Raw genomic sequence first — 12,245 nt, 5'->3', positions numbered from 1 at the left:
TTTTAAACGCGACAATCTTGGGCTTTCACTGGCTGTGTTGTGGCTTAACAAAGTTTAAATGTTCGCGAGTGTCGTCATCAACACCTCGGAGATTCGCAAAGTCGTCAAGCTTTGCTACGCCGACACAATGTGGTTCTTTAAGGTATTTATCTTATGCTTAGATGTATTCTTATTGAAATTGTAGCGTATCTGTGTCAACTAACTTGAAATTTTTTAAAAAGCAGCGCTCGTCGTCGCCGTCGTCATATGAAAAGATTCTTGACTCGCTGTCATTAAAGATCCGCAAATCTGAGAGCAGAATACAGTCTCGGCACATAGCCCAGCGCCGATTAGTAGGCTTTGTCACGTTATATTCTTTATTGATTTATTTTGCATTTGTTGCCTATGTGACTATAGCGAAACGATATCGCGAGCCATGGATGATTGCACATGGAGCCTTAGCTCCTGCACTGTAAGTACTCTCACGGCGCAGTTTTTTTATTATTTGCTGATAGCGTGCATAAAATAGAATATGGTGTATTCGAAAAGCAATTTTGGCTGTATACTCTCGCTTATTGAAGCACGAGGAAGCAAATCTTCAATCTCTACGCAGTCGTCAGAAATCAAAAATTGAGGAGCTAAAAAGTAGCATGAATTACTACACCACAAAGTCACTGATTGATAGATTTGAAGTCGATACCACGGGCATCAAGTCCAACTCCAAAGACGAAAAAGACGAAAAAACTAGAGATCGATCTACGGTAGTCTCTTCAGGGCTCATGCCAACCGCATATACTATATCTGCTGGTGAAGATTTCTATGATGAGGAGAGATTTCAGAAAGAGCAGGCTCTACAGCAGCAAATTAAGCAAATGCAATACCCCTCAGAACTATCTCATACGTTATACGACGTACGCGAATCAAAATGGTATGATAGAATTCTGGATGTGATAATGGGTGAAGATGAAACGAGTCCTCGAAATAGATACGCCCTGATCTGCAGAGCATGCGGTGTCCATAATGGGCTTGCGCCTCCTGGTCAAGAACCACGCGGTGTCACATATATGTGTCCACACTGCGGTCAATGGAATCCAGAAGAGCCGTCATCAGATGCCAGCGTCATCAAGTCAAATGTTGAAGGCGATGAGTCCGTTCAGGAGGTAGCGGAGCCTGAAGTAGCTATCGAGGATGACAGTGTTTCAGACAATGAAATTTACGAGGACAAAGCAGTTGACTCCGTTCCTGTCAGAAAAGATCTACGGCTGAGACGATCAATGAAGTCTAGGAGCCAAGAACAGGTAGATACCGTAAGGGGATCAACAACAGGGAGGGTATCGTCGTGATAATCAATTACAACAGTTTTGGCAAATAACATCATAAGCAAGAGGTCAATTGTACTATTAAATTATCAAAGTAAACCGTATATCATGACTGCTCTAAGCAGTGGGCTCTACTGATGCGTAATGCAAGTAAGCACTAAGAGTCTTGATACCGTTGATGTAGTTAACTAGATCGAGCTTCTCGTTGATAGAGTGTGCGCCATCTATAAATCATCGTCAGTGTAAGCCAGCACAAAACTTTCAACACAGGAGATCATACCATCGCCACGGCCCATAGGCAGCAACAAAACGTTACGCTTAAGCTCCTCCTCAAATGTCAGAGTGACGGGGATAGAGCCACCTTCACGAGTAAGATCAGGTTCTACGTTCCAAACGGCCTTTGTAGCCTTCTTAGCAGCCTCAAAATTCCAGTGATTAGGGCTCGAGAGCCACCACATGCCGTCATGTAGTAGCGAGATCTCCATCTTGTTCTTGGATCCAAGTTCAGCCCAGATCTCGTTAATATACTTGAAGACAAGCTCGTCGAGTTCTCTGGGTGTCATATTAGGCACAGTTCGAATCGAAAATTTGCCGATAACCTTAGCCGGTATGACTGTCTTGGCCCCGGGAGCCGAAAAGGCACCTTCGATACCGTGAAGAGACAAGGTGGGATAGCGCCATCGCGCCATCAGAGATTCCTTCTTAGTTTCATATAGGTTAGTTTGCGATCCGGTAGCGTCGTAGAGGTCCTGCATGGAATATTTAATCTTGTCGTAGATTTCATCTTCCTCGGCTTTCAAATAGAAGTTAGTGAGCCGTTTGATAGAAATCTATCGAAGAAGAGTTTCGACTAACCAGTAAGAGGAGCGACAAGGTCCATGACTCCTGGTATCAAAATCTTGCCCTTTGGAGAAACCAGCTTGGAAAGCAGATGCGTAAGATCAATCAATGGTTCTGAGACCATACCACCAAAGACACCAGAGTGCAAGTCGGCTGCAGGTCCAGAAACGGATAAGGAGTAGTAGCTGCAACCACGGATACCGTAGGTAAGCGCAGGGTGTGAGGTTCCTAGCCAATAATTGTCACAGATGCAGGTGGCATCAACTCCCTTAAAGAACTTGTCCTTCTCAGCACGAATCAAATCATCCAGACCATCTGATCCGTATTCTTCCATCCCTTCAAAGCACATAACCAAGTTGACAGGGAACTCAATGCCAGCCTTTTGGTGCGCCTCAATGGAGTTGAGCCATCCGATGACAGGACCCTTGTCGTCAGTAGACCCACGGCCATATAGTTTACCATCCTTCTCAAGTAGCTCAAAAGGTTTTGTGTTCCATCCGTCCTCGATGAGCGCGGGTTGAACATCGTAGTGGCCGTAGACGAGGATATTGCGCTTGTTAGGGTCGGAGCCATAGCGAGCTAGTACGATAGGCGGAAGATCAACGTCGGTACCTTCCTGCTTGCCAAGTTCACGAAGCTCAACGGAGGCTCCGAGGGCTTTCAGCTCTGAAGCGAGGAACTTGGACATCTGGGATCCCAGTCAGTAAGAGTTCGGAGTTAGGCTGGAGTATGGCTATCGTACCTCGACAACTTTGGGCCGGAGAGAGAAATCAGCCGAAACAGAAGGAATCGAGACAGCTTTTGAAAGACCTTTTACAATAAGCACAATTAGAAATTCTAGCTGAACACAATAGTCCAATTGAAGACATACGTGCGACAAAATCTGAGGACAGCTCCTCAATCCTGAGTATCGGTTAGTAGGTGCAGCCAGCAATAAGTATCAGAAAAACTTACTTGTCGAAAAGAGGAGGTAAAGAAGATTCAACAGCAGTCATTGTGTGAGAGGTTATAGGGGATGAAAAGAAAAGGGGGCAAAAAGTAGTTGAAGCGGGATGGTGACGAAGGTGGAGAGCGGAGAGCTGTTTAGAGCACGGGAAGCAAAGCGCCGCCGCAAACTATTCGCAATCGTCATCTTTTGACTTTAGATTTGGGATATGTTTTGCTCAATGAAGCTCGATTATTGGCGGAGATTTCGGGTTTTTCGTTATAGGCTTCTTATTTTTTTAGGTCTTGATATTTCAGACGGACGACAAGAAGCGCATTAAAAAATTTGTCTAATCAATTGCTTACATAGAGCTCAGTCATGGAAGCTGTCCAAGCCTGCCAGCCGTAGGTTTGGATTAGATTCAATTGCTGTGACTAAAGTAGTCCAGTATTCAAAATTAAATAGTATGTACATTATTTATCAAACCTGCTTCATGATAGCGGCTAAGCATATAGATGAGTAAAGTTGGCGCCGCCTTCTTCGGTTGGAGGAACTTGCAGCCAGTTCAAGTTGTCGTACTCATATTCTCCTTCAATCATATGAAAAGTGTAGGCATATCTTGATTTCTGAGACTTGTTCGTCTCAGACTTATGAAGCAAAGACCCGTGGATGAGGACAAGGGTACCTGCCGGGCAAGTAGGCATCACAAACTCGCCATCTTCAGGCTCACGCGGTGGCTCGACACCCTGAATCTGGATGAACGTCGTACCCGCCTTTGTTCCATCCGCGCGAATCATGCGCTTAGAAATGTTCGCCCACTTGTGAGATCCAGGAACAAAAGAAAGAGCACCATTCTCTGCAGTACAGTCCTCAAGAGCGTACCAATAGCCAACAGCACTAGGGGGATCTGTGTAGAGAAAAACGGAGTCTTGATGAGAGGGAACTTTGCCTCCGATTTCGGGCTGCTTACAAATAATCATGCTCTGCAAGACAAGGGGGTCTTTAAATCCAATGCTCTGAGCAATGGCACGGTTTCTGTCGTTGATCGTATCCGCAAGGAACTCGTCGTTAAGGTTGTGGAGCGCGTGCCCAATCTTGTTAATTGCTCTCTCTTTTGGACACGTGAGTTCTCCTTCATCGTTAAATGCATCTTGTTCAAAGAAAAATCGCACTTTGTCCGAAGAGGTAAGAAAATAGTCGTCTCCGACGTGTGCGGTTTCATCAGTGGAAAACTTGGTCAGTGGGTGGTCTGCGATAGGAAAGTCCTGAAGTAGTCTGCTGGTCTCGTTGTATAAAGTCTTTACTCTCTCTGGAGACAGCTCTCCAGGGAGAAGCAGATACCCATTCGTCTCAAACTGCTCAATTTGCTCAGGAGTGAGTCCACTGGCCACCATTGCAATATACTGAGTAACGAAAGATATGTTCGCTATCTTGAGTTTGGAGATAGCGAGCAGAAGCCCGATCACGTGCCTAATAGTTACCCGACCCGAACCAGACTGGTCCAAGCGGGCGCCACGCATCAGTTTCGTTGCCAAAGCTTCCATGTCTCCGCTAAAGAAAATATCGAACTATCGAAAAATTTAGCATACGCCTTTCTTTCCTCCTTCACAAATTTCCCCCACGAATTTTTCCTATTTTTCCTGGGCATTGGTTGGCGACATGCTCCGTCTTCGTTCTGTTGCAGGGCTCGGCCGCAGCCATCTCAGACTCAAATCTTCCCCGCAATTGAGGTCGGTCCGCGCGTCCAGCATCTTCGCGCCTACCGACTCATTCGCTCGCCGCCATGTCGGACCCCTCGATTCTGCTGACACCGAGCATATGCTCAAGACTCTGGGAAGCGCGTCCATTGATGCTTTGGTCGCAGATGTAATCCCTGACAAAATCCTAACTCGTCGACCTTTATCGGTGCAGCCGCAGAATGGCTTTTCAGAGTCGGAATTGACCGCAAGGCTCAAGGAAATTGCAAACAAAAATACTGTTCTGCGCAGCTACATTGGGTAAGATGATCTGAAAGACTGTTTTGCGTTCCAGTAACGCGCTGACCCGGCAATTCTCTCAGAGCTGGTTATTATGGAACTGTGGTCCCGCCTGTGATCCAGCGTAATATTCTCGAGTGCCCGGAATGGTACACCTCATATACACCCTATCAGCCTGAAATATCTCAAGGCCGTCTAGAGTCACTACTTAACTATCAGACCCTTGTGACTGATCTCACCGGAATGTCAATTGCAAACGCCTCATTGCTTGATGAAGGTACCGCTGCCGCTGAAGCTATGCTTTTGAGCTTCAATGCTCTCCGAGGAAAGAAGAAAACATATTATGTAGATTCTTCAGTTCACCCGCAGACTTTGTCTTGTATTAAATCTCGTGCCTTGGTATTTGATATCAAGATTGTCCAGGAATTGCCTTCTGACGATAAAGAACTTTTTGGCGCCGTTGCCCAGTATCCTTCTACTGACGGCTCGATTAACGATTTTTCTGAGCTCGGCGCCCGTGTCCATGCTGCAGGCGGTCTATTTTCCGTGGCATCTGATCTACTTGCTTTGACTTTATTGAAGCCACCTAGCGAATTTAAGGCAGACATTGTCTTTGGTACATCGCAACGATTTGGCGTCCCTATGGGATATGGTGGGCCTCATGCTGCATTCTTTGCGGCCGCTGATTCTCAGAAGCGTAAAATTCCCGGAAGGTTGGTTGGCGTGAGCAAGGACAGACTCGGCGACGATGCTTATAGGCTTGCACTGCAGACTCGTGAGCAGCATATTCGTCGTGAAAAGGCAACGAGCAATATTTGTACTGCCCAAGCTCTCCTTGCTAATATGGCTGCTATGTATGCTGTCTACCATGGTCCAAAGGGTTTGCAAAAAATTGCCAGTCGTGTTTATTCTTTGACAAGCGTCTTGGCTACCGCAATCAAATCGCTACAATATAAGATTGTGAACGAAACTTGGTTTGATACTCTTACGGTCGAGGTTGCCGATGCTGATAAGATTCTTTCGCATGCTGTCTCCATGTTTGGAATCAATCTTCGCAAAATTGATTCAAAATTAGTTGCGGTCTCTATCGATGAGACTGTAACAAAACCTGACGTTCTCGATCTGGTTTCGATCTTTGCGAACTTGTCTGATGTTCCCCATGCTTCTGTCACAGAAGACACTCTGGATGACATTGCGGGTACTCTGGCAATATCTGTAATTAAGCCGGCAATAATTCCGGAATCTTTTCGGCGCGCAGGCAAGATTTTGAATTACAAAGTATTTAATAGCTATCATACTGAAACCGAAATGCTCCGTTACATTCATCATCTTCAGACGAAAGACCTCTCTTTGGCTAATAGTATGATTCCACTTGGAAGTTGTACCATGAAGCTTAATGCCACCACGCAGATGGCTCCGCTTTCTTGGCCGCAATTCTCCAATCTTCACCCGTTTATTCCCCGTGATCAGGCTCAAGGATATACTGAATTAATAGCAGAACTTGAGGCGGATCTTGCTGATATAACCGGGTTTGATGCAACTTCTCTACAGCCAAACTCTGGTGCTCAGGGAGAGTATACTGGATTGCGTGTAATCAAGGCCTATCTTGAGGCCATTGGACAGTCGCAGCGCAATGTATGTTTGATCCCTGTTTCAGCTCATGGAACCAATCCTGCCTCAGCCGTTATGGCTGGAATGAAGGTCGTGGCTGTAAAGTGCACAGCGGAGGGTGAACTTGATATACTTGATTTGGAGACGAAGGCTGAGAAGCACAAGGATGAGCTGGCTGCTCTGATGGTTACTTATCCATCAACCTTTGGAGTATTTGAACCGCGCGTAAAAGATGCAGTTAATATTGTCCATGACCGAGGCGGACAGGTCTATATGGACGGCGCGAATATGAATGCACAAATTGGACTCTGCAGTCCTGGAGATATTGGTGTGGATGTTTGCCATCTTAATTTGCACAAAACTTTCTGTATCCCCCACGGAGGTGGAGGTCCTGGTGTTGGCCCTATTTGTGTTAAGTCGCATCTGGCTCCATTTTTGCCTGGGCATCCTGTTGTATCTATGGCTGGTGATGAGATGGCGGCTATTCAGCCTGTCGCCGCTGCTCCTTGGGGTTCAGCTAGTATCTTGACCATCTCGTGGGCTTATATCAAGATGATGGGTGGCAAAGGAATCATAAGATCTACCGAATATGCTCTTCTGAATGCAAACTACATGGCTGAGCGACTTCGGGAGCATTATCCAATTTTGTACAAGAACGCTGAAGGACGATGTGCTCATGAATTTATCGTCGATATCCGTGGATTCAAGGACTCAGCAGATATCGAAGCCATTGATGTCGCAAAGCGTTTACAAGATTATGGATTTCATGCGCCAACCATGTCGTGGCCTGTTGCTGGAACGTTGATGATTGAACCAACTGAGTCTGAGAGTTTAGCTGAACTTGACCGCTTTTGCGATGCAATGATTGCTATTCGTGAGGAAATCAGGGAAATTGAACAAGGCTCGCAGCCAAAAGATATCAATGTCCTGAAAAACTCGCCTCATTCGATCAAAGATTTGATGAGAGGAGACTGGGATCGTCCGTACTCGCGTGAGAAGGCGGCGTTCCCTCTTCCCTATCTCCGTGAACGTAAATTTTGGCCATCAGTCACGCGTCTTAATGATAGTGAGTTCTTTATTTGCTCTTCTTTAGAATCACTTAGAAAATACTAATGTCATATATAGCATACGGTGATTTGAACCTGTTTTGCACATGCGAGCCTCTTGCCTTGGAGAATATCGATTAATTCAGTTAGTAGGGCCTACAGCTTTCTCTCTTTTTACCCTTTTTTCAGCAACAGCATTCACATTCTGGTATTTGTGTTTTTTCTTTTTTTTTCGATGACGGCTATATGCCTTTCATTCTAATGATTTTTTTGTTCATCTTCTCGCGTTGGGCAGGAGTTTGAGAACTAATTCTGTTATCTTATCAACGGCGTCTAAGTTCAACCTTTTATGTACATATATGCATCGATATACAGTTTAATAATAATAAAAATTAAATCGGCTAGTTTCATTTTTGAATAATTTCTGTGACTGGTAGCCGACTCTGCATGAATTGTTCTCTCAAGTACGGCCCTTGTGAAGCTGTAAAGAAATTCATGCAGCTGCTACAATGGCATAAATTATATAATGATGCTAGTAAAAAGGGGTAGTTCATATTATGAAAATACTAATCGCCTTGTATTTAAATCATTTAATCGTATTATTTACCCACGACTAAACACTAATGCCTTTTTTAGTAAACCCTAGAACTGATCATCGCGCAATGATCACAATCTGACAGTCTATGTAATATTGTGCTCCCAAATTTGATCTTCACAACTGCTATCTACCTCTCATTTTTCTAGGTAAGAAAGAATTTTTAAAAACTGGCGAATCTTGGAGAATGCCAGCTTTGCCATGAGGCAAAGGCACAATACAAATGTCCTACGTGTATAATTAAATAGTCTGTATTTCTCTTTTTTCTCAATTTTTTTTAATTACAATTCATCGACTGACTTTCCATTATTTTCAGTTGCTCTTTGAAATGCTATAAAAGCGAAAATCATGTCCATGAGGCGCCTAAGCAGTTAGAATCAGAAATTGCTGAACAGCCAAAATCAGCAGCCCATTCGTTACCTACGCAATCAACTCCAAGCTCATCTTTAGAATCTAAAACAGAAGGAAATCCACATGTCGACATATTTCAGAATTTACTAAAAGACAGTCTACTGCAACAAATGCTTAAATCCAAAACATTACAGCATCATCTTCTTACGATCCAGCAGTTCCTCGTTGATCCAAAATTAGCTAATGAGCATACTGTCGAAGGAAGACGCGTGGTGGCATTGAAAAAGCTTCGTGAATTACGCGCGGGCGGTGTCGAGAATAATATTGAAGTGGAAGAGTTTGTACTGCATGTATTAGACTTGATGGAGAGGAACAGGGCAGGTTCAGATCAGTCGTGACGATGTGACACTAATTTTGGATTTCGATTATCAAACACAGTGCTCGCATTCTACATTGTTGACTAGACGGGTCCTGTGTCAGTCTCATGTTCTGCTGTCCTAGGTTTTCACAAGAGAAAGAGAAATTATTCTTCTGCTAGATTACATGATTCTACAATCTCGCGACTGTCGAGCGCAACAATTACACTGTCAATACTACAAAAACCCAATGGCACGAAAAAGGAAATTAATATATCCAAGAAAGTATTATATAAACAGTTTAACTACTATAAAGACTCCTCTGACAACCCTAATATCACAAAAAACTTCTTGATGTCCAAAGTCAAAAGATTATTCAGACTAGAAAATTTAACAAAAAGATAATCAAAAAGCAGCGCTAAGAAATGTGAAGCAGTTTGAAAGCAACATGAGCAAACCAAAGCACTCGCAGCTAAGACAAAAAATCTCCTCTAATACATAACATGCCTCTCAAAGCCGAACCTGGCCCTGATTGCCATCCTCCCTGCTCATTTGACAAGGGCAAGATTGACAATAATATATGATTACATTTATCATAGTTTATCAATGCCGCCGTGACTCGCTAGCCCATCCGTCGACTCCTACTCCAGGATTCCCAACTTCTCGCTCGACATGAACATTTTCCAGACCCATTACATCTGTAAGCCATTCATGATTCGACATCCCGCCGGCATCGGCACGCTTCTCTGGATTCAACTCTAGCATCGGCAGTAAGAAATCTGCAATTCGTTGCGCGTCGAAAGTCTCATGATGATATTTATCATGTAATACATCCGGTAACGCCCACGCTCGCAATTTGTGAATATTTCTTAATTCACCTTTGCGGTTAAAAAATTCAAGAGACCATTTTCCACCCATGGCAAGATGTCGAGGAAATCGACCTAATAATTCAATTATCTGTGCAATGTGATCGTCATCTTTCGAGTACTTGCTTCCATTTTGAGGGTCAAAGAGATAATCTCCAGTGATTAACTCAAAAACCATACAAGCCATCGACCAAATATCTGTGCTCGCTCCCCAACGGGAACCAAGAATAACTTCTGGAGAACGATATTGTCGTGTTTGAATATCATTTGTAAAATGATGTGATACCCAGCACGCATTCCCCAAATCTGCGATCTTAACCGAAATAAGATCTCCAATCTTTGGGGTAGTGACGCCGCTAGTGATATTGCTTGATGATGAGGACGAACCTTCTTTAGCAGAAGATTCTTGCTTGGATATCGAAATTGTAGACAAGCCATCTTCTATCTCTGATGATTTCTCGTCATTTTCGCCACCGTTGACGGATGACGCACTTGATGCGCCTATACTGCTCTCATCATTAACTGATGTGTTGGTCGTGCGCGGAACTATAGGCGACATAACCAAATTATCAAAATATGAGCCTCCATTAAACGACACAGCTAATGGCGACGGCAGAGGTTGTGAACCAGTAATCAGAGTCTGCCGCCGAGACCGACGGCCAACACGGTCGATTTTGCTCCCTTCACCTCTCTTGTGTCGCCGTCGCCGTAAGAGCTCATCTTCTCGCTCTTTACGCTTAGTTGCCTCTTCCTGCTCAACAAACCGAACAATTTCTTCAACATCGCCAATCTCTATTAGCACATTTTCTGGTTTGAGGTCAGTATGAATGATACCACACTCGCGGTGCATGTAATCAAGACCAAGCAGGACCTGTTTTGTAATCTGTTTGACAAGTGACAAAGGCACTCCTTGATGGTGGAATCGACGAATAAGACCCAAAAGATTTTCACCCAGAACCTCAAACACCATGCAAATGTGAGTACCATTGGGACCTACGTGCTCAAATGAGTCGAGAAGAGAGACAACATGAGCACGACCTGGATGGTCAGGATTGGCGGTAGCGATCCTTTCTAGAAGTTTTATTTCGTCTAACGCTGTTTCTGTGTAATGGGCGGCTGAACGAACGACCTTTAGTGCGACATGACAATTGGTCGATGAGTCGCGCGCCAGCCAGACAGTGGAAAAGTGACCCCAGCCAAGCTTGCGAACAATGGTGTATCTGCCGTCTTTAAACGTTTCACCAATGGCTACAGGATGGTACCCTCCTTTGCAGTAGTCTTCGACCGATTCTTCGTCATTGTTTGTGGACTCCGACGAAGAAGAGGCGGTCGAAGAAGTCGATAAGTCGCGGGCAGTTGAAGCAGACTGTGGGATTGGCCGAGCGGCCGCAATCGCATTCGGAGTTGCGGTCGAAGACGGCGAGGTGGATACAGCCGGCGACAAATTCGAGGAGCTAGCTGGCATATGCAAAGGCATTGGGTAAGGACGGGATAGCTGGGAGACAAGCGATGGCGATGACTCGTTAGAGGCCATCAAGTCAGAAGAAGCTAGTAGCGACCTGAGCAGCGCAGTCAGTATATGGATACGCAGATAGGCAGAGAAATAAAGTGCAAGACTAACCTCAGACGGTCAGGTGCCGGCGAAGAGTCACAATATTCACCGGGAGCCGCGTTTGCGCAGTTGGGAAGGGTCTGGATGGCAGCAGAGGCCGAATGGGCGGAGACAGAGACGGAGGCGAGAGAGAAGTAGGACGGGCGGGCGAGCGACTTGCGCGACGGGGCCTGCGGGGTCACTGCTGAGGGGGCCGTCGCCATTGAGAGCAAGCAAGAGGCTTTGTGCTGTTGCGAGCAGAGAAGGCGCGAGGAAGGAAGGGCACAAGAAGGTCGAGTAAAGATATGACAATGATGATATAATGCTGTAGGTCACGAAATGGAGTAAATGTCGGACCACGCTAGACGTAGACACTCTGGTGCGCCGCAGCGGGTTAGTCAGCCATCAACAGCCCAACAGAAGAGCTTAAGAGTAGACGCTGGCGGGTGCTGGTCAGGCTGCTTACGGTCTTGTAAATTTATTATGGTATCTCGCAGATGAGCGCTCGATTGTATTCTAATGCTTTCGTCTATGTACAGAAATGAACAACAATCCCCGCGATGCTCCTCGGATTCCACTGCCGGCGGTCTTGATAACTAGAGACTATCGCTATCTGTCTCTGACGTCACTCTATTTCTCCCAAACCTCGAGATCGACGGTTCCGGTCATTCCGTGTCCATCTTCCCACCTCTCAAGTCGCATCTTACTTAACGTCTGCACAAGCAGTCAGCAGGTTTAATTGATGAAATGCCTGTTGATGCATAAATGAGCCACTAGATAAGTTACCGGA

General features: G+C 45.2%; 6 protein-coding genes across 6 annotated transcripts; 3 read left to right on the top strand and 3 right to left on the bottom strand.

Moving 5' to 3' along the window:
- Positions 1–97: 97 nt before the first annotated feature.
- On the top strand, positions 98–1,398 carry V2V93DRAFT_376027 (uncharacterized protein). Its single transcript, XM_066911633.1, has 3 exons — positions 98–142; positions 222–451; positions 509–1,398. Exons 1-3 carry the CDS (start codon positions 128–130, stop codon positions 1,320–1,322), a joined length of 1,059 nt encoding a protein of 352 aa, XP_066763204.1. The 5' UTR covers positions 98–127; the 3' UTR covers positions 1,323–1,398.
- On the bottom strand, positions 1,349–3,215 carry V2V93DRAFT_376024 (uncharacterized protein). Its single transcript, XM_066911632.1, has 4 exons — positions 3,093–3,215; positions 2,154–3,041; positions 1,579–2,091; positions 1,349–1,522 (listed from the first exon to the last, which is right to left on the bottom strand). Exons 2-4 carry the CDS (start codon positions 2,824–2,826, stop codon positions 1,416–1,418), a joined length of 1,293 nt encoding a protein of 430 aa, XP_066763203.1. The 5' UTR covers positions 2,827–3,041; positions 3,093–3,215; the 3' UTR covers positions 1,349–1,415.
- A 191-nt stretch (positions 3,216–3,406) lies between these two features.
- V2V93DRAFT_376023 (uncharacterized protein) lies at positions 3,407–4,530 on the bottom strand. Its single transcript, XM_066911631.1, has one exon. It carries the CDS (start codon positions 4,455–4,457, stop codon positions 3,567–3,569), a length of 891 nt encoding a protein of 296 aa, XP_066763202.1. The 5' UTR covers positions 4,458–4,530; the 3' UTR covers positions 3,407–3,566.
- Positions 4,531–4,559: 29 nt separating this feature from the next.
- Positions 4,560–8,175, top strand: V2V93DRAFT_376022 (glycine cleavage system P-protein-domain-containing protein). Its single transcript, XM_066911630.1, has 3 exons — positions 4,560–5,060; positions 5,123–7,716; positions 7,776–8,175. The coding sequence occupies exons 1-3, from the start codon at positions 4,723–4,725 to the stop codon at positions 7,835–7,837; spliced, it is 2,994 nt and encodes a 997-aa protein (XP_066763201.1). The 5' UTR covers positions 4,560–4,722; the 3' UTR covers positions 7,838–8,175.
- A 162-nt stretch (positions 8,176–8,337) lies between these two features.
- On the top strand, positions 8,338–9,421 carry V2V93DRAFT_376020 (uncharacterized protein). Its single transcript, XM_066911629.1, has 2 exons — positions 8,338–8,538; positions 8,608–9,421. Exon 2 carries the CDS (start codon positions 8,813–8,815, stop codon positions 9,038–9,040), a length of 228 nt encoding a protein of 75 aa, XP_066763200.1. The 5' UTR covers positions 8,338–8,538; positions 8,608–8,812; the 3' UTR covers positions 9,041–9,421.
- V2V93DRAFT_376019 (kinase-like domain-containing protein) lies at positions 9,267–11,793 on the bottom strand. The gene is made up of 2 exons (XM_066911628.1): positions 11,486–11,793; positions 9,267–11,423 (listed from the first exon to the last, which is right to left on the bottom strand). The coding sequence occupies exons 1-2, from the start codon at positions 11,677–11,679 to the stop codon at positions 9,602–9,604; spliced, it is 2,016 nt and encodes a 671-aa protein (XP_066763199.1). The 5' UTR covers positions 11,680–11,793; the 3' UTR covers positions 9,267–9,601.
- Positions 11,794–12,245: the final 452 nt, after the last annotated feature.

The sequence above is a fragment of the Kockiozyma suomiensis genome (genome assembly GCF_038497685.1).
Source record: "Kockiozyma suomiensis strain NRRL Y-17356 unplaced genomic scaffold V2V93scaffold_18, whole genome shotgun sequence".
Lineage (NCBI taxonomy): Eukaryota > Fungi > Ascomycota > Lipomycetes > Lipomycetales > Lipomycetaceae > Kockiozyma > Kockiozyma suomiensis.
The sequence above is the reverse complement of the archived record's forward strand: the minus strand, read 5'-3'. Positions and strand labels throughout refer to the sequence as shown.

What these genes read in the sequence shown, in the direction of transcription:
- V2V93DRAFT_376027 (XM_066911633.1), top strand. An exon ending in GGAGCCTTAGCTCCTGCACT is followed by an intron (nt 452 to 508) that starts GTAAGTACTCTC and finishes TGCATAAAATAG; the next exon opens with AATATGGTGTATTCGAAAAG.
- V2V93DRAFT_376024 (XM_066911632.1), bottom strand. Translation starts at nt 2,826, where the DNA reads ATGTCCAAGTTCCTCGCTTCAGAGCTGAAAGCCCTCGGAGCCTCCGTT. An exon ending in CCTTGTCGCTCCTCTTACTG is followed by an intron (nt 2,092 to 2,153) that starts GTTAGTCGAAAC and finishes TCTATTTGAAAG; the next exon opens with CCGAGGAAGATGAAATCTAC. An exon ending in GCCTATGGGCCGTGGCGATG is followed by an intron (nt 1,523 to 1,578) that starts GTATGATCTCCT and finishes GATGATTTATAG; the next exon opens with ATGGCGCACACTCTATCAAC.
- V2V93DRAFT_376023 (XM_066911631.1), bottom strand. Translation starts at nt 4,457, where the DNA reads ATGGTGGCCAGTGGACTCACTCCTGAGCAAATTGAGCAGTTTGAGACG.
- V2V93DRAFT_376022 (XM_066911630.1), top strand. Translation starts at nt 4,723, where the DNA reads ATGCTCCGTCTTCGTTCTGTTGCAGGGCTCGGCCGCAGCCATCTCAGA. An exon ending in GTTCTGCGCAGCTACATTGG is followed by an intron (nt 5,061 to 5,122) that starts GTAAGATGATCT and finishes CAATTCTCTCAG; the next exon opens with AGCTGGTTATTATGGAACTG. An exon ending in AGTCACGCGTCTTAATGATA is followed by an intron (nt 7,717 to 7,775) that starts GTGAGTTCTTTA and finishes TGTCATATATAG; the next exon opens with CATACGGTGATTTGAACCTG.
- V2V93DRAFT_376020 (XM_066911629.1), top strand. Translation starts at nt 8,813, where the DNA reads ATGCTTAAATCCAAAACATTACAGCATCATCTTCTTACGATCCAGCAG.
- V2V93DRAFT_376019 (XM_066911628.1), bottom strand. Translation starts at nt 11,679, where the DNA reads ATGGCGACGGCCCCCTCAGCAGTGACCCCGCAGGCCCCGTCGCGCAAG. An exon ending in CCGGCACCTGACCGTCTGAG is followed by an intron (nt 11,424 to 11,485) that starts GTTAGTCTTGCA and finishes TGCGCTGCTCAG; the next exon opens with GTCGCTACTAGCTTCTTCTG.